The 21,194-nt window shown below is 45.6% G+C and overlaps 1 protein-coding gene across 2 annotated transcripts in view; it reads right to left on the reverse strand.

The window, feature by feature from the left end:
- The window catches only part of Spn (protein phosphatase 1 regulatory subunit spinophilin), a 152,822-nt gene that overhangs the window by 33,322 nt on the left and 98,306 nt on the right, over window positions 1–21,194 (reverse strand). For both annotated transcript variants that reach the window (XM_075677755.1, XM_075677750.1), the window contains exon 14: window positions 5,696–5,763. In XM_075677755.1, the coding sequence (XP_075533870.1) occupies window positions 5,696–5,763 (68 nt within the window). The remainder of the gene's footprint in view (window positions 1–5,695; window positions 5,764–21,194) is intronic.

Here is a 21,194-nt window from a genome sequence, read left to right on the forward strand (position 1 = left end):
GCCCGCATTTTACGACAGTTTTTCACGGTCCCAAGAAAGTCGTATAATCGGGGTTCCACTGTACTACTGATTTTGCAAAAATTCCATTTTTTTTTTACCAACCACAAGTATAAATAAATAAAAAAAGCAGAGCTTACTGCACAGCAAATAATGTACAGGAAAAGTATGCTTTGTGGTCAATAAATTTTCTAGTACAACACTTTTGCTTGACAGTATCATAACTGTAGTTACTTAATGTCACGAAGGAAGGATAGCTGCTCGACATGTTTGGGGAGCAGTGATGTCCTCCTGCATGTCGCAATTACTCCAGGCACCGAAAAGAGCTGCTCAGTAGACGACACACTAGTGTCTTGTATCAGAAGTTATCTCTTCTCAAGCCGAGCCAACAGTGGGCACTATGCTTACACATCACCACTCACATGGACCTTCTTCCTGGCCCAAAATATCATCACGCGCATATCTTTCAATCTGTCCTTGTGGCAGTGAAAATTGCTGCTGGTTGGTGAGCTTATCAAAGTCTTTCATCAGTGCTAACCTGAAAGTAGCCTCTTCTGAAGCTTTTATTGCTAAGGGCATATCTGGGTTTCCTGGTGTTTAAATTTTCCTTGCTTTTTCTAAATCAAGGTTTTTGATCCAGTTTGCCATTGAAGCACCCCGGTGGTACTTAACTACTTTAGAACTGAAGGCTAAAAACATTGCCAGGCTTGCTAATTGGTCAAATTTTAAGTTTGGAAACAGTGTTTTTAAGCACTTAGACAGATTAGTAGCAGACACAGAAGTTTCCACCTGGCAGCTTGTTGAGATGCGCGAAAAGGTAGTGCAGTGTGGGTATTTGATCTGATAGTGCCGGGTAGCCATAAGCACCAGCAGAGACCCCAAGACAGTGCCCCTTCTTAATTATGAGATGCTACACTGCACGAAATATATGCTTCACCGCAATACAGTCTGTATTCTTCACCGCATAACACGACAGTACTGCGGTGAAGAACTAACAACGGCAATTTTTGGGGGTTTAAATATTTCAAATAGTAAAATTGTATTTCAAACTGAATCTAATACTAACCAATTCGATTTGAATATTTGAAGTTTCAAATATTCCCACACTACAACAGAAATAAGATGAAACCTCTAGAGTTCACCTTAACAGAATGAAAGTTAATCTGCAATTAAGGTTCTCCACAGCCGTCAATCTCAGGCAGCTTTTTATCATCATTGTTGGACCACAACATGTCGCATTCCTTCTGGCCCACTGCATTTTATATTCTACCTTTCTCCAGCCACTGCACTACGATCCCACATGCCTAGACTAAACATTTCATCAGTTCATACTGCAATTCACACAAGTCTTCGGAGCACTGAAAACCCACGACTTGACTCTGCTGTCACAAGCCCAGCATGTAAAACAACTTATCTTTTTAATGAGCTTTCATTATTACCATATTTACTTGAATGTGGGCAGATACTTTTCTTTAAAAGATAATGTACAAAAGTCGTAGACCAGCCTAGATTTAAGGATGCAGTTTGGCCGCAATCCTCAGGCACTGCCAACCACAGAAAGGCCAATGCCATGAGTTATAAAACAACAAACAACAGTCATAAAACGGGATCAGACAAAGAAGTGGGAATGTCTACAGCAACGGAGATAACACAGGCAAAAGCAAAGGAGGTCGCTAACGTTCCGAGACGTCACTTGAAACAAGTTCAGATGCCTGTCTGCTTCGACTTGTCTACTTTGCTTATTCAGGTGGTGGACTGCGTCACGCCAGCATGGGATGAAATTCTGGCCTATCTGATAATGCAAGCAATACAAAAGTCAAACATCTTGGCAATTTGTCATGTTCTTTTCACAGTCAAAAGCCTTCTTTCATTCGGTTTGCATTCGAGGAAAGTTTTTTTTTCTCCCTCCCCCTCCTCAATGGCCTGACATCCCAAATTTAGGGGGTGAGCCTAGAATAGAATCGAGGTTGGCCAAGATTGGGATAAGTACGGTAAAGCCTGAAAGCAGCCTGCCATCGTTGCCATCCTACATGAAAACTTGTTCTGCCACCATCTTGTGATGACATTGGCGATGATGCTGGGTAATGATGAAGTGTTACAGATGCTGCGAATGCTGTTTCAGTTCCATATTCGATTGTCACGTGCTGGCAATTTTTTTACCAATTGAAAAAAAAAGGCCACAAATTAGAACCTTGTAATACAGTAATATGCTTGTTTCAAATTTTTCAATTGAAATTTTTTTCATCGGCTGAAACAAAATTTACTCGAATTCAAACTTATAGATCACAAGCTGAAAGGTAGGTACGTATAATGAGTTATCTCACATACTTTTGTCTGGAGGGCCTTAATGCTTAATTGAGGCCTGCACATCATCAAAAAGTGACTTTTTGCCAAATTCGAAAGTAATTTTCTCAATAAGTAATTGATTTCATAGTCGAACATTACTTCTAACATAAACTTGCCAATGGGGAAAAAAATGTTTTAAAAAGATATTCTGGCTGAAACGCCAAATGATGTTCATGCAAAAAATTTCTGAAAACGCAAAATTTCTTACTTTCTTACCGAGCCAATTAAATGCAGAAAATCTATAAATGTGTTGGCCTATAATGTCACATGAATTAACTACGCAAGTAGAATATTCTCAAATAAGCTTTGTCAATGTACAGCTGCCAACTGATTTCTCGGACTCCAAAAATTCGAACATGCTCGATTATTTGGTCTGCTATGCGGCACCGCCATTCTCCCCATAGACCATAATGTACAACAACTGCCGAAAGTTCGGACACCTTGCAACCTCTCGTCTGATTTTTCGGACACTCCTTGAGCCAACTCGATCGAGAGAACCATGCACAGACTCTGACCGGTGTATGGTTCATTGCTGAACACCATTTTTGTTTTGAACGAAGCTTCCTTCCTTGCTGCCCCACGAAGTGGCATTACTACAAATCCCCGCTCATAATCATAGTTTAAGCCTGGCTCGATAAGAGTGGTTACAGCAGTTCCGGTCTCAGCTTAGTAAGCCACGTCAAGACAATTCAGCAGCTGATTTGTTTCTTCTTCATGCACGATGCTGCGAATAGGCCAGGTTTTTCGTTTGTGCGACTGGTGTCGGCATGACGACGTGGTGGTGTTTGCTTTGTGTGCTGTATTGAGGTTGTGGTGATCCAACGCGGCATACGGAAAGATAGCGTCAAGTGTCTAAGGGCGCCGACAGTGCCCGCGCAGACTGCGCTGGGGAATGCCGGCAAGCGGGTGCCGGGAGGCCTAGGATTTGTCGCCTTCCGATGTGCTCCCTACTGACACCGAAAATGCTCTGCCAAGACCTGCGCAATGGTTGCATTGAGATTCCGGACACCGTCTCATCTGACAGTTTCACAGGTGCTGACACTGCTGTACTGATTTGTGCAGAACTCGACGACGGCAAGATCATTTGTCAGGTTTCTGCTACACCGCTGGACGACGACTCCGAGTCAGCTCCGATAACTCCGAGTACAAGCAGTGAATGTGCTTTCAGCCGCCTATAGTGACCGTACGACCCTCTCCGAGATTCAGGCTTACCTGATTGCGCGTAAACGGAACAGCGTGCAATGGTGCATTCACAATTTCTTCAAGCCTACTGCCGAGCCCGAATGAGTGCGTGGAAATAAAGGACTTCTTTTTTTTTCTTATATGCTTTTTAGGACACCTGTTTATTTGGACATTTCCGCAGGCCCCATGAGGTCCGAATAAACGGTCGGCGACTGTACTTGGTTTCCCACTTGACTAAACTTGACCTCCAACCAACTTTTGCTTCTTCACGGAAACTTCAAAGAGTGCTTACGTCAGCAAAAGTTTTTTTTTTTTTTTCTAGAAAAATACTTCAGTGAAACCTCATTCACACAATCTCCTAGCCCCATTTTTTCCAAGAGCATTGCCGATGGTCCCTTTCTTGGGTCTGGGACGTCTCGTGAGGAATGGCCCAAGGTAAATAGTTTTTTCCTTTGCTTTTCTTTTTGTTGATGTTGTTTACCGCTTGCTAGTGTAAACAAGCTGTTGACAGATTTAAGATTGAATGATTAATGGGCTTTAATGATGCAAGAGCCAGTTCTGGCCAAATAGTGCCAAACACATGGTGGAATGAGTTAATGGCACATGGAAACAAGGATGTAATACAGCTTAAAGGGGCCTAAAATCAGTTGCTGCATAGATGTGTATAATACATACAGTAGAACCTCATTCATAGTTTTGGGGGATGCGAGAAAAACTTACTGAATCAGAAAACGTATGATTCGAAGTAACTAAAATATTGGCAGACTCAACTATATTTGACATCTACATAACGCGAAGTGTTGTGCGAGTTGTAGCACAATCACGAGATGCCGACGCTGGTGGTGGGGGGAGTGGCCCAGGACAAGCATTGTTTTCCTATTGCATTGTGTTTTATGATGGAAACGGGAAACAAAACGAAGTCGAGCTGGTGGGCATTGCTGGCATATGATGCCACCAGGACGAAACAGGATGCTCACTTCACACCGCCTGCAGCAGGGACCGGCGGCGTGTTTTCTTATTGCTTATTAAATGCATGCAGTACACTTCCAACTGAGCTATGGCACAAGCACTGAGAAACAGATAGATGAAGATGCTTATTACAATAGGGTTGGCAGCAATAGCTGCGAATGAGACATATAACAACCTGCGAAATTAGCTGTTACCAGAAAAGGAAAGTGAGGGTATGGCAGCATTTTCATGTGACACAGGCATGCAAGTACTGTGGGGAAGCTGCTGTAGCGGGCGCATACTTCTATCGATTGTGTGTGCCTCATGCCTTTCCTTGTTCACATGCGATCTAGCAGCCGGAAAATGCATCATACTATCGCAGTTTCGCAATGTACTCAACGTTGGTACTGAAAGATAGTGTTTTCTTGAAATGTATTAACCAGCAGAAAGGAAGCGTAACCGTATTGGGTCATTTTTTGTGTTCTCAATTGCAAACATTGGCACCGTGAAGTCGTATGAAATGGGATCATATCGACGAGGTTCAACTGTATGTACTAAAAATATTACAATGACAAGTGAGGTGTGCTACGACGATAAAATATATGTGGCAAACTGATCATAAGATAAATATGTAAGAATATGCAAGTAGCAATAATGCCTCACCTGGGTCCTTGAGTGCAAGGGCTAGGAAGCATATATTCTAAATACTATCGCAGCAGCAGCCTCTGATAAGAAGCTCTGTTGAGCTGTTGACAGGGGTACCTGTGTTTCCTGCTTGGAGACCTTTTAGATTTCGAGAGTTCCAGGCAACTACATCAACTCCATACACTAAAGACTTGTGGTTGTTCAAGTTGCCCGTGTAGCAGGGCCTACTTTGCCGTCAAGTCGATAAAATAGGTAAGGTATAAGCATACTGGTGTCGTGTGGGCATATGAAAGCTTTCTATATGCCTACATGACACCAGTATTACTCAGTTGTAAACCCAATGCTTCAATTTATTTTCCTGTTAACTTTGAATATTTCACTCTCATTGGTCAATATAGACATTAATTTCTTTTAAACACAACTATTTCATTCAAGTATTCTCTGTAGTTGTCTAATAAGCCATTTTACATTTCACATTCTGTAAGAGGGAAATCACAGTTCAGCCTCAACTAAAGCACACCACAAATGGCATCATCATGACCTTCATCCCAATAAATAAAGAACTGTGTACGCTCACCTTTGAATCGATGTCTCTGACCCTGTGCTGTTGATAGATGTGTTGAGATCCTGCTGCTCATCAGGAGACTGAAAAACATACAGAATAATATCTTAGCAACCCAAAAGGGAGAGGGAGGGTAGAAACCCACATCAACATGACCATATTTTCACAAACAGCCAGAAAGGCGGAAATAATGTTACACCTTTTGCCTGTCAAATTTGGCAATCAATGCCAAACTTTGACACAGGAGACAGACGTACCATTCAAAAGACACCAGCTATAGATTTTCTTTAAAACTGCAGCATTAGCATCATGAGCTGTTGTGTTAAGCTGGAAGGTCTACAACCACACTGCCTATCTGTGGCTACACCACAGAGTAAGATATACAGGAGTACCGACTCCGCCGCCATGCAAAGCATTCACTCGGGACAAATCGTGAAATGCAGATGCTAGGCATCTAATTCAGTTCTTTGCTCTCGCCCTCCACGCCATTTCCTAGCATTCATACATTCCTTCATCATTCATTCATCACTCATTCAGAGCCCGGCCTACTACTCTCCCTAAGTAGCTCCATGTGCCGAGATGCATGGAAACCATTCCATAGGTTGCTCCTGCATGCACTATAGTTGTGGAGAACTGCAGTACTGCACGTCAAGCTTGTCGTCTGCTAGATACGCGGACCCTCGCCCATCTTTATTCCACAGCAATCGAACACCAAATTATATGCGCACAAATAAAAAACACGCCAATGAACCCGTGCCCCTGCTTTTTCTGCACATATGCAAAGCATTTGTACATGTCCCTAGAGAAGGCAGAAGAAAAATAAAGTTGTACAAAAAGACCTAGCAGAAGCAGACGTTTTTCACATCCAAACGTCTGCACGGAAGTGAAGTTTATGCACTACACACTTTTTGTGTTTGGTGCTTGTTTACTATTTGTGCTGTAGTATTGCTGTAGTTTGTACCGTATTTGTGCTGTAGTCAAATGCCTGACGAAACAAGGTGTGTTGACACTTGCGATTGAAAAGGCTGAACAACAGAACAGTAATTTATGAAGTGTTTCGTACCCTGCTATAAATCTGGGTATGACAAAGGAAGGGAGAAGTTTTTTCTCTTCGCAGCACCATATTATCCACATTGTTGCAGCAGTAGTGAAAGAAAATTCACAGCAGTAAGTGACTGCTTAAAGCAAAAGACAAAATATAAATATGCACAAGATTTCAAGTAGCGCTGGACTTTTGGTAATTAGTGCAGCAAACATAAAGGAAATGCCCTACTAGACGAAAAGCAAGTACCCCGATTGACTTTGAAAGGAAGCCATTTCTGCAATTTTTCTGGGAAGCCAGGCATAACTCACTGATGCTGAATGCCAGAAGCAACCACAAGCCACCTATGTGGAAAGGCAGAAGAATAACAATTTGTCTACAACTGCACACACTATAGGTGCGCTCCCTTATTCAGGCACGTGTTGTAATGGGAACTCTCAGCCTTGTCTTCAAGAAGATAATGATTCTCACGATTTGCAGCCTGCACGCTAAAGGAATCTGTTAAGCAAAGAGAATGGTTTGAATACGTCTTGCAACAACAATTTTGCTCAAGAAGGTGGCTCAAGCAGCTCCACAGCACAAAATGATGAGAGCACAAACTGTTCAAGTGCAAGTCAAAATTCACTTTTACAGCAGCAATTTCTGCATCCAGAAAGAGTCAAGCTTCTGCCTTATGCTAGCTCCACAAGGAACGGAGAGAACCGGGTGACACAAAAAGCGTTGCAACAGAAGAAGCAAGCGACGCATTTCTCTACTTGAAGGACACTAAGATAAAAGTAGTAATAAAAGGCACCCTTGTCTTAAAGCTTATTGTCACTGTCTTCTGACATAGCTCGAAACCACACAGACAGCCCATTGTCTTAAAGCTTGTTGTCACGGTCTTCTGACATAGCTCGAGACCACACAGACAGCCCGTTGTATCCCCCCTCCCCCATTTTCCAGTTTCTTTTTCTTGCATAGTCTTCATATTTAATTTATTTGCTGTGTCTTTTATACCTGTGCGTAGAACAATTTCATGTAACCTCCTTCAATAAAAGCATAGCATGGGGCCTGTAAGGTATAATTTGAGTAAATAAATTAAAATGAAATGACATGTTATGTCTGCTAATGTCCCTCTACGAAACGCAATATGTATGCACGCTACTGGCACTAGGGCATGTGCTGAGCAGACGACACACAAATGTGCAAGGAGGTGTGGGAGCATAGCCAGGCATAGCCTAGTACTGTTTCTAGAGCAACGGGTGAGATACCCAAGCTTGGTGCAGTTGTGCACCCACTCCATTGGTCAATTCAAGCAGCACTCCCTCTCCATATTTTTCTGCCATGTGTAGTGCTGTCTACAAGACGTGTTGAGAATTGGCAACCGGCATTTCAGGATATGCTCCGTCCAGACATTCAGAGTCGGTGCTCCTGTCTACCTTACTTCACAGGCTACGCTAATGGAGTCTAAGCGTCCTATTCAAGTAATTACCACCAAATTTCTACTGAATTTGTATTTAACACACTCATTTCCAGCATGTTAGCTAATGGAACTGTCATCAAACTTGTGAGATTTAATTTCCAAAAGCTACTGTTATGTCTCGACACCACCAAGGGTGTTAATTGAATGTTTGCCATGTGTCAAACCACTGCACCTCCTAACCAGACGTCAGCGTGACGTGGACGAGGACTAAAAGCGCTCACCCCACCATTACCTGGAAACCGGATAAAAGGATGAATGGGAGGGAACCATGACAACGAACGGATAAGTGAAGTTAATTAGACAAGTCAAGCCACCTCACGAAAGGACCTCAGCCCGCGCCTCAAATTGCAGGCTCAGCGAAAAAGAAAGACAGCATGCAAACCGGCCGCTGCAGGATTCCACGAAAAGCCCTCAGCCCGCAGTTCACCCATCAGACAGAAGCGAAGACTGGGCTGGGCTACGACGAACGAACCAGGTGTCGCCGGATGATGTCCTTTTTGCCACAAATTCCAAACCGGTTTCTTCGAGGCAGAGTTGACGATGATGATATGTGGTGCTTAATGGCGCAAGGGCCAAGTATGGCCAAAGAGTGCCATGCCAAAAGGTAATTTTAACAATGTATTGTGAATGTAGTGGACAGCGGATTCATCATGGTAAATGTGACATGGCTGTAAAAAGGCCTAAAAACTGTCGCTGTAAACGGCGTAAAATAAATATGTACTAAAATGATGACACTGATTAGGGCATGAACGATGGCAATTCGGTTTCGTTAAAAAACATGATGGAACAAGACAACACATAACAGTGATAGTAGAACCTCAAGAGAGCCCTTTTATTAGAAGGGCTGTTAGTGATGTGCTAAAAATTACCTGACCAAATGATTTTGAGAGTATCTGTTTCCAATAAAAACTAAGACTAATTTCAGGTTAAAAAGTGGTTCATCACTAAGGAAAAATGCAGGGTGAAGAGGCGTATTTTCACGATATGCAGAAGGAAAATACTTTTTTCCTCTCTGTTTCCATTGCAGGGCACTGAATAAGAACATGGAGTACTGTCAGAGTATTGCTGCACTTACCACAAGTCGGGGGATAGCCTCCGGTTAAGAGATAAGAGTGAGTACCGTATGTGTGGCCTATCCTTAATCGGCAAAGAATTACTTCCTTGTAACGTGCTGTTTTCCCACTTATCCAGTTCCCCAGTTTTGGTTTTATTATGTGAAGCTTATTCATTACTTGTGTATCCCACTTGCCTTGCCAATGATTACTTAATTTATGGTGTAGAAAAGGCTTTAGGTCTGTAGCAGGGATGGGAATATTTCCATCTCTGTCACTAAAAGTTACTGATGTAGCGCTTTCGTCAGCTGCTTTGTTCCCTTTTATACTTTTGTGACCGGGTACCCAACATATGACAGTCACTTGATTGCACATATATAAGGCGCACAATAAGTTATACAGCTCATTCAAAACGGAATTCTTATGTTTTTGTAAACTAAGTAGTGCTCACACGACACTTAAGGAGTCTGTGAAGAGAACAGCCTTAGCGACGTTTGTGAGCCTGATGTGTTTAATAGCAGAGAGTATAGCCTATGCTTCCGCTGTAAAGATGCTTTTGTGTGGGTTTAGTGTCCCAGATATTGAAAATGATGGTCCAAGAGCTGCGTAAGCAACACTATCAGCAGACTTCGAAGCATCCGTGTAAAATTCAGCACAGGAATACTTCTCTTTTAGTTCAAGAAAATGTGACTGTATGTGAGCCTCAGGCGCTCGTTTCGATATTTCTAAGAAAGATGTGTCACATTGGATAGTTTGCCACTCCCAAGGCGGTGGAAACCGAGTAGGAGCCATTGGGATATTTTCTAGAAAAGGGACGCCTGTTTCTTCTGACAGTGCTTCCACTCGGAGGGACAGAGGAGGCCTGATGGCTGGGCGGTTACAGAATAGCCTGGCAGTGGACAAGTCGCTAATTGCAAAATGACATGGATGCTGAATATCTTATTTAACTTTCAAGGCGTAAGAGAAAGATAAATGTGCTCTTTGTAGATGAAGAGACCATTCGGTGGATTCAACGTACAGGCTCTCTACAGGACTAGTTCTGAAGGCACCTGTAGCAAGACGGATACCCAAGTGGTGAATCGAATCTAACATCTTCAAGGCACTAGGCGTAGCAGAGCTATACACTATAACACCATAGTCAAGGCGTGTCCTTATCAGACTTTTATACAGGCTCAAAAGGCATCTTCTGTAACTTCCCCAGGATGTAAGGGACAAGTGCTTCAGAAGATTCATTGTCTTCATGCACTTCGCCTTCAGATATTTCAAGTGGGGGATAAATGTTAATTTAGTGTCTAATATGAGGCCCAAAAATTTATGTTCATGGCTCACTGGGAGCTGCTGTCGATTAAGGTAAATAATGGGTTCAGGTAATATACCTCTCTTGTTCAAGAAGAGAACACACATGCTTTTTTGCGGGTTTAATTTAAACCCATTCTCGTCAGCCCACATTGACAATTTGTTTAGCCCAAGCTGTACATGTCGCTCACAGATGGAAAGACTACATGACTTAAAACCTATTTGTACGTCATCTACATAACAGAATAAAACATTGTACGTGGTATGATAGTATAAAGTGAGTTCATTTTATAACGAATAGAGTGCAGCTAAGCACGCCACCTTGTGGTACACCTGTTTCCTGTGTAAATAGACGAGATAGCACATTACCAACTCTGACCCGGAACGTGCGGTTAGAAAGGTAACTTTGGATGACATTCAGTAAATTACCTCGGACTCCCATTTCGGCCAGGTCACGAACTCCAAACCATTCCGAACCACCACGTGGTGTCGTAAGCCTTCTCCATGTCAATAAATACTGACAAAAAGAACTGCTTATGCACTAAAGCATCGCGAATATTCGTCTCGATGCGGACAAGGTGATCAGTTATGGATCTACCTTCCCTGAAACCACACTGTGGGGGATCTAATAGTTTGTTACTTTCAAGAATATGAAGGAGACGCCGGTTAACCATTTTTTCAAAGAGTTTACATAGGCAACTTGTCAACGCTATAGGCCTATAGCTGTTGACTGAAGTTGGGTCCTTGCAGTCTTTTAGTATTGGAATAATTATTGCTTCCTACCAGGCGGATGGAATGTAGCCGGCAGAGAATACAGAGTTGAAGAGTGACAGTAGTGTTTTGTGGGTTTCAGGGTGTAGGTGTTTGATCATTATATACAATATTCTGTCACTTCCTGGAGAGGATTTGTTACAGCCATTGAGCACAGCCTGAAATTCCGCCATGCTAAATGGGCGGTTGTAAGGTTGGTTGCTATTTCCTTTCTGACCCAGATGCAGACGTTCCGCTTGTTGCCGGTATCTCAGAAATGTATCTGAATAGTGGGACGAGCTAGAAATCCTTTCAAAATGTACCCCTAGAGAGTCTGCTTGGTCAATGAGTGTCTCTCCTTGTGTATTTACCAATGGTAGAGGATGAGTTTCGCGGCCTTTTATTTTGTTTACCCTGTTCCAGGCTTTTCTTTCGCCTGTATAAGAATTAATACTAGAGTTGTATTTTTGCCAGATTTCCCTTTTGGCAAGGCGGCACGTTCTTCTGCCTTCCGATTTTATTTTATTGAAGCTGATCAAGTTCTCGGTAGTTGGGAAGTCGGGAAGCAGACTCCAAGCCTTATTTTGATTTTTGCGGGCTTCCTTCACTGCTCATTCCACCAAGGAATACGCAGTTTAGAGGGTGATCCATTCGTTTGAGGGATACATACTGATGCAGTATCAGTTATAAATGCCGTCAAATATGATACTCTATTATTGATTGAGAGCGTACAGATGTCATCCCAGGTCAAATGCGTCAGCTCTCTATCGTTTCCAGTCAGCACAGTTGACCTTCCAACGTTGGCAGATGTGAGGAACACTTATCGCCTTTTGTTAATTTTAAGACAATTGGGAAATGGTCCCTCCCATATGGATTTTTGATCACGTCCCACTCCAGGTATGGAACTAGTGTACTTGATGTTATACTTAAAGGGACCCTGAAACGCTTTTGACGATTTTCTACAAACGTACCGAGTCGTTAGAGTAGGTCCTTCTGATCATTAATTGACATGTCTAAGTGCCCCGCGTAAAGCGTGTAATTTATTATAAGGTTTTAAAAATGCACATCACTGCCGATCGCAGCACACTGCTCGGCGGAATTTTAAGCCGCCCCTACCCATATGACCGAAATCACCCATACGATGTCAGTGGGGTGAGCTATCCGATTGGCTGACAAGGCCGCGTGATCGATAAATTTTCCAACTTTATGGTAAACAAATGATCTTTGTAATAGTTGGAATGTTAGTTAATTTGTTTTTATGAAAAGAAAGTAACATAAAGAAAATGCACAAGAATAATTTTTCAGTACACTCAAGCACTTCCGGCACACAGCAAGTGTCGTCTGCTTGTGTTACAACGTACTCTATTTTGACGAGAGCTCCACGGTCAGAGTCGGTCTCAGTCTTTTCGCGAGCACTATGATTCGACTTTGGTGCCTTGTGGACTGCAAACGTAGCGACTGGCAATATGTCAAGCTGCGACATCGTGTCCCTCTGCAAGGCAGCGTACGAACGAACTGGCTGCTGCGCATCGGACTGCCGCTATCCCATCGGCGCCAGGATTTGCGCGTTTGTGGCCGTCACTTTACACCGGAAGATTACTAACGCAATAGCGTTTCGCGAGTCCGGTATTAGGTCAAACGCAAGCGCAAGGGGACAGAGTCTGGCCGCTTAACTGTGCCGTAACGGGATGAGCCATGAGATGAGCAGAAGGGCAAATGTGAATAGTCTGCACAGTGCAGCCACCTGGTGGCAGAAAGCTCAACCATACACAGTAGCAGCAACGAAGTGTATTCTTCTTTGCTGCTGGTGTGTATTTTTCGCAGGAGTGTAATCATCAACACGTTGTTTTTATAATTGTTTAAAATGTTTTACACTTGGTTAGAGCAATATTAGCGCTTTGTTTGGCTGGTTAAGCGCTGCGCCAACAAGTGTATGGACCGTGCAGACCAATCAGGCCGCTCACGTACGTCTACGCTAAAGTTCCTTCATCAGCTTGAGTTTATGCCTCCAGTCATTTGCCGAAATGACCAGCTTGCCTGTGGTTACCGGAATACAAACGTTCGGCGCTACGACAGAATGCTCGCAACGCACGCTGCTTCAATAGCTCTCGCTTGTGGTCGACGGCCATGCGGCTAGCGGAGAGGTCTGGCGCGGGCGGGGGCGGGCCCCAAAACAACCGGAAGTGGACGATGTGACGTCGCATCGTGACGCTGAACCAGTGAAGGCGGAGTCGCATCGTGACGCTGAACCAGTGAAGGCGGAGCTTAGCCCCGCTCGCTCGGCGAACGAGTTGAGGAGGAAAAGCACGGCTAGGGAGGAGGGTAACTTCTAATCGCTTGTAGCTCCATTAATACGTAACGCTTCACTTAAATTGTGGTGCAAATGTTCTACTTAAGCTGTACCCTACGTGACTACAAAATTTGTCCGAACCATTTCAGGGGCCCTTTAAGTCAATGGATGAGAACGTTTTGTTCGCCACGCTGTAGAATGTGGGTTCTTTCTTGTTTGGTAAGCATGCATTGGAGGATAAAAGGAATTTTTCTAATAAGCGCCCTCTCGTATCACAACGAGAATCTCCCCAGAGGGTGTTATGTGCGTTTAAATCACCTACTACAATGTAAGGTTCGGGGAGTTCTGCGATAAAGCTCTGGAATACTGTTGTGGAAAGTTGATGGCATGCAGGGATGTACAGAGAGCTAACCGTGACTAACTTATCAAACAGCACGGCTCTGATTGCCACTGCCTCAAGGGGCGTTTGCAGATGTAAATGTTGGAAGGCGGTACCTTTATCAACTATAATAGCAACACCGCCTGACGAGGCGAGAGCGTCACTGCGATTTTTGCGGTAAATGGCATATTGTTTGAGAAAGTTAGTATGTGAAGGATTGAGGTGTGTCTCTTGCACACACAGCACCCTTGGGTTAAACTTGCGAAGGAGTTCCTTAATATCATGAACATTGTGTATTAAACCTCTCACATTCCAATGCATTATCTGTGTGTCCATATTGGAGGTGTTTTATGGTGTGTGTCAAGAGATCAATTAGGTTGGCTCAAGAGACCTTTGCAGGCCCCTTGATGCGGGGTATTTCTTTTTTGTTGGTGCGCTCCAGGGAGCAACGCCATTCCTTTGGCGTCTGAGACGCCCGAGAAGTTTTTGTTACATCCATTGCCTCTTCGGAGGCGCTGGATGACGCCCGCTCAGCAGGCACTCTCGGGGGTTTTTCGGGCTTGTCTGCACGAGCAGTGGCCCTGGGACCAGCAGGCTCGGGGGTCTGCTGGCCCTTCGTGGTAGGGGGCGGAAGAGCAGTGGCTGCTCCCGCCAGGGGGGCTGATGGCGTAACTGCCGTCACACTCCGTGTGACTTACGCGGCCGCCAGAGGATGTGGCACAGCCCCCCGGCGCGTCACATCACTGTAGGACGGATTCGATTGGTGGTGGACAGAAAAACGCTTGCGTGCTTCTGGAAAAGAAATGTTTAGTTTTACCTTCAGTTCGATTATTCCTTTTTCTTTCTTCCATGACGGGCACGATCGCAAATAGGCGGGGTGGTCTCCGTCACAGTTAGTGCAGTGGGTTGCCGAAGAACAGTTATCTGATGTGTGGTCTGTAGATGCACATCTTGCACAAGTAGCACGCCCTCGGCAGCTCTGAGACCCATGCCCAAAACGCTGACACTTGAAGCATCGGCGCGGATTGGGGATGTATGGTCGTACACAAAGTTTACAATATCCGGTCTCTATCGAATCAGGCAGTTCACTTGTTCCGAAAGTTATTATTACATGCTTTGTTGGGATTTCCTTGTCATCGCACCTTAACTTAATTCGTTGCACCTTTACAACGTTTTGGTTTTGCCATCCATCCAACAGCTCGCTTTCACTGAGTTCAAGGAGGTCGTCATCAGAAATGACACCACGCACAGTGTTCATTGACCGGTGGGGGCCCACAGAGACAGGAATGTCGCCAAACGCAACAAGTTTAGTCAGTTCGCTGTATTGAAGCTTGTCACGCACTTCCAGAAGAAAGTCGCCGCTTCCCATCTTGGTTACCTTGTAACCAGAGCCAACTGCTTCTGTCAGACATTTTGCAACCACAAATGGGGATATTGTACGGACTGTCTTGGTTTCATGTTGACTATGTATTACGTGGTATTTGGGAAATATTTCTTTTGGTTTCGTCAGAAAGTTGAACGTTTCATCGGTGCGCCCCCTCTTCAGGGAGCAATCAGGGAGTGGGGGGAAACTTGAAGCCATATATAGGATTACTTTATTCGGCAGGAATGCCCGCCGCCCACCTCGGAGCCCAACCTGCGGACGTCACAGGATTAGAAAATTCTATTCTGCGTACGCCAGCGGTACGTTCCCACTATAACCTAATATAGATATACCCGAGACTGGATGTATTACACAAGGTTAACCCTTGCCGCCCAGAAAATAGGAAGTTGAAAGAAATGAGTAGAAGACAGGAAAGATGGAAAAGTGGAAGAGAAAGGCGAAGATGAGGGTAGAGAGAGACAGGAAAAGGCGACTACCGATTTTCTCCAGGTGGGTCAGTCTGGAGGTGCCGTCTATGCGAAGCAGAGGCCGAAGAGGTGTGTTGCCTCCTCCGGGGGGCCTCAAATGTCCAAGCACTCAGCATCGGCTCAACCCCCAGGATCCCCTTTTCCCCAGACACGGCTAAGCCGCGCACGGCTACACGCAGGAGGGTCCAACCCTCGTGTGCACGGGTATGTGGTGTCGCAACACACCAAACGCCTGCTTACGCAGACGCCCCTGCGGGGTTCGAGGCAGAGTTACTGCGGGTCACGGATAGCCTGGGCGTGGTATAGCAAAGGAGTCGACGATGTTGATTTGCTGCTGGACAGTCTTCAGATTCCCTAGTTGACTCGCTTAGGGAATACGACGGGGTTAAAAGCAGATACTTTTCGAGAGGACAGAGCGTCCTGATGTGAACTGAGATGTTAACTTGCTCCTGCATGGAGTGGGCTTCCACACTGGAGCCATGTAACTAAGCTAAATAAAACCTTTTTCCTTCATTTTCAACAACATGACATCCTAGTCAATGGGCTTGACAGATTCCTTGCCCTCAACGCCACCCTAGCCGCAACACTACACAGTAAAATCTTTTTATCATTTTTATTGCTTTATTGGATAGCCAGTAGTATTCGCAATTTCCAGAGAGTACAAGAAATAAGTAATTAGGTTACCTTTAATGCAACCAGTTCAAAATGCATGCCAACTGTAGCATGTTCTCAGGCGTGAAAAATGGAGACTATTCCAGTCATAGAAAACTGTTGTGGCAGCTTCATGGTACTAGATACTACTGACACACACACCATGGTCATGCTACCAAAAGCAGAGTTTATTTAGCATTCAAGGGCACAAGAGGTGAGAGCAGGTACTCCTGTGTTTCAAAGATAAATGAACAGCTGGAAGGATTTGGCAACTTTCAGTGACATTGTCGATGTATGGCCTTCAACCACTGTACCAGGCTGGCTGACTGGGAGCATATGCTCCCTGTGACTTGACGAGTCTTTTTTTTTTTTTTCACGTCTGAAGTCACGTTGCCCTTGACGTGCATTTTGAACAGTTCATATAAAATGTGCTGTAATTACTATTGCAATCATCAGCTACGCCACTGTACCGCCTGCACTCTTTTCCTTCTGCCTAAGACTACGTGTTATCAGTGGCAAGTGAGTGCGCACTCACTAAGGTGCTCAGAACCTTTTGCGCCTAAAGGCTGTTTCCCATGAAACGATTTTTGCCGCACCGGAAGTAAGATTTTGGTCGCATGCGATGTAAATCACAGTGACAGGCATTGAACACCCCCCCTCAGACTGCGACCAACCGGTTGGTCACACGTCGCCCCAACTGCTGTGATTTTTCGTCAAAATTGCGCCAACAGCTGCGCGAGCTACAGTCGAGCACGCTTATAACAAACCTGAGCGTCACGCAACGTCGGTTCATTATATCTCGAAGTTCGTAGTAAGTGGACCACAGCTTAAAAAAAGTGGCTAGTCAAAACACAAAATTTATTGCTTAGCAAAGAAGTCCGTGATGCTCGTCTGTTTCTGCAGTGCAGGTCCGATGAGGGTGGTCTCCAGTTTATTGAAAGCAAAAGCGTGCTCTTCGCCGAGGCCCTTGGCATAGACAAGTTGCCCGAGGCCTTCTATGTAGCCCATTGCTACTGGTGCGCTTATGGGTGCTGGCTCCAAAGTTTCATCATTATTTCGATTCCTCTGCGTCATTCTCCGCCCACAGTTCACAAACGATACCCTCGTTCGTGCACGGTTCCGTAATATCAGTGTTTTCATCAGAAAAAACAGTCATCCCAACGAAAGCCGTGGCCTCCCATGTCAGAGTCGACGACGTGCTGCCACAAGTCACCGCCGGACCAATCATCTTTGAAAGCATGAGGCTCAGCATGAGGCTCAGCATCAGGTTCGGCATCAGGTACTACGTCGATGAAACTGGCCTTGCGGAAACAGTTCCACACACAAACAGCCATCACATCCGCCCAGGCCGTCTTTACCATTTCAACGGCCGAATACAGTGAAACTCGAAGCGGCAAGCTGGCGACCGGGTGGTCAACAGCCATGAGCAAGCCCTCCACAATGCTGCGCCTATACGATGTGCACATTATGCCCAAATCAAGCGCCTGCACTTTCGAAGTGGTACTGGGCGGCAGGAAAAGTAGACTAACTGCTGCAAGAGAAGTTCGTCGAGCACGAGCAGTACGCGCCTTCCTTGCCTTTGCATGTCGCGGTCAAACTCGCATAGCCACTCTGCGAATAAATTGTGCATCACCGACGCCTTAGTATTGTGCCTGTAGCGCACAGGTACATACCTAGCTGCAAAAGCAACGTGGCCTCTTTGATTTTCCGATTACAAAGAACATGCGCCGGACGCTGCCATCCATATTAGTGCACAGAAGTATTGTAACGCGCACTTTACTGTGCTTGCCACCAGCACGAGTTGCTTTTCATGGCATGCATCTTGTCCGGCAGACTCTGATAAACTAACGCAGTTTCATCTGTGTTATACACGTCCTGCTCCGCGTAGCTTGCAATAATGACTCGGTTTCTTACAAGCCAACTGGCAACATCTTGGTCACTCACCGAAGCCGCTTCGGCGACAATCGATTTAAAAACAATCCCATGCCACACTTTGAGTCGATGTAGCCAGCCATTGCCTGTGCAGAAGTCAGGAAAATCTAGCAGGAACACAATGTTTTTGGCTTTGCCCTGCATTATTGATCCACTTATCAGAATGTTGCAAGCCTATGCGTCGACGAACCACTTACCGTATTTACACGATTGTAAGTCGACCACTTTTTTCAAATTTGAAAATCTGAAGTGGGGGGTCGACTTACAATGGAAACCAAAACATGGCACCGCCAAAAAAGCGAGACCAGCGGGAGCTACAACGTAATTACAATTTTATGTTTGCTCTATGGCCCTACCCGTAGCTTTTCGCTATCCCGCGTGTTTTTTCGCTTTTCGGAAGGGTTTTTCAACATCTTTGAGAGTTTTATAGAGCACACAACACTCATGAGGGGATGTTGATAGTTGATGGAAGCACCGCTGTTCCATTCGCGGCGGCACCCTCAGAACTGCGGCGCTTGTGGGGAGTATTGGTAGTTGTTGGAAGAGCAGATACCGCTTGCGGGTTTCTCTTTGCCTGTTACGCTTAGCTTTCTCTATAGTTTGACGAAAGGCATTGGTTTGACACGTTCCACTTGACTGCGGGTTACGTGCTACTTCTGTGCTTCCTCAGTTGTCATGAGTGCTCCAGGCCCACTAATCATTCGGCACCCGTTCACAGCAGCGTTCAAGGGTGCTGCCATCCTTTACACCGAAGAAACAAATCACTGCGCAGCAGGCCGCAAGTTCAATGTTTCTGAGCGGGTGGTGCAAGAGTGGCGACTGCAGCAAAACGAAATTTTCACTTGTGACGGCAAGCGAGGAATTTCCCCCGTGCCGAAGTCTGGACACTTTCCGGAGCTGTAGGCTAAGCTTGCGGCGTACATCGCTGAAATGCGCGATCGGCCCCTGCCAGTGAAGTGCGACATGGTCATGAAACAAGCCCGGATCTTCGCCTTTTAAGGACCTGCTCCGCCATGAGTACGAGTGGCTGGCGGCAGAATACCGCGAAATTGCACCAACCGGACCTGCCAAAAGAGCCTCCCTGACGGCTGCGTGTGGTTGGATGCATTCGGCGTGGGCTGCTGTTCCACAAGATGTCGTGATGCGGTCGTTTGCCAAATGTGAAATTTCGCGGTACGACGAAGTGCTGCGGGACCGTAGCAATGATGACGGCAGCACTAGTTAAGACGAGTAGTCCAGTGACCATGTCAGCTACTACCTTATTTACACGATTGTAAATCGACTTGAATGTAAGTCGACCCCCCCATATCGCTTGCCAGAAAAAAAAAAGAAAGAGCATATCCGAGGGCGCATTCGATAAAGAAAATTTATTAGTCGACTTACAATCGCGTAAATACGGTAAGTAGCATGTCCTCTACGTCTGCATAGGTGGCCTTTCGCAGGTGCTTTCTGTTCGTCGAGTCGGCGCAGAGCTGGCGATCTTTTCCTTGCTCTTTAGAATCATCAAGAGGGTTGATTTCGAGGCGTTGTACTTTTTCACCAACTCAGTTTTTAGCACCTTGAGACAGTTCCGTAAAAATGGCTCGCTTCTTTGCTATGTCCAGCACTTTTCGTTCTGTGACAGCTGCAGGCACGGCATTCCTGTCCGACAATGGGCCTCTTCGATTTTCGGAGTTCTGGCAGCCCGCTGGCAGCCAGATGGCAGCCAGCTAGTTCCGGTTCTGACAGGAAGTCACATGGGCTGGGATCCCAAGACAACCCGAACCTGCCCGAAGTTTGGAAAATCGAACGCCGGTACAGCTGGCCAAATGTAAACATGCTACCAGCATGGCAGCGCCCGTCGAGGCCAGCGCGCTCGGCGTAGTCGGTCCATTTATGCGTTGCCAGCTTGAAAATATATTGTTGCATTCAGGGATACGAACACTTTCGCGCGACTCAGCGCAGGACGCGTACTCGGCCAACCTCGCTTGCGCAGCGCAACAGATGGCCTCCGACACGGCGGATGACAAGACTTGAAATCGTGATTGTATACTCGAAAGCGATAGCTGGAGGATCCCTGCTCGCAGCGATCACGTCGACCACCGGCGACATTGATGAGTTGGTGTTGTGTCATCACAAGACATGAAAAAACAGGTGATCGGGTACGTCTAGCTCATACGCATAAAATTTCGCGCCGACCTGCTTGGGCTTTGATTTCATAAAGTTTGCTGTGGCTGATGGTGCTTCTCATTTAAGGAGCTGGGGACGCGGCTGGCGCATGAAAATGCACGTCGCCTGTGATGAGCAAAACGTTTCACACGAAAAACAACATTGGTCGCAATCGTGAGAGCAATAAGCCAATGTACGTGTGTCTAAATTTACCGAGTGCAATCAGTGTATTCTTAAATCAACGGCCTGCAGTTCGAACACATATCGGTTTCGAGCTGCCACAGCATACAACAGAGAGACGGAGCGAACACGGGCTAGCTGCAGAGCCTTCGCTAACTGCAGAGAAAGGAGATATACATACGCGAGATATGTGAAAAGGAACGCCACCAGAGAAAGACGAACCCAAAATGTACCGCAATGTGTGAATGAGCGTCTACAACTTGCGTGGAACACGATGCAGATAACATGCACGCATGAGAGCCCGACGCGCTGTTCACCGCCGCGAAGAAGCAATCAGCTGGGGACACGCACACAAAAGCTTCAAACTGTTCACCACGGCTCGTATCACACCGCTTAGCGATGCGGAACGGTGCGTTAGCACCTGGAAAGATAACGCTAAAAGTAAGGAAATCCGAAGATGACCGTAGACAGTTGGCCGAGC

This window comes from Dermacentor variabilis, chromosome 1, assembly GCF_050947875.1.
Source record: "Dermacentor variabilis isolate Ectoservices chromosome 1, ASM5094787v1, whole genome shotgun sequence".
NCBI classification, from domain to species: domain Eukaryota; kingdom Metazoa; phylum Arthropoda; class Arachnida; order Ixodida; family Ixodidae; genus Dermacentor; species Dermacentor variabilis.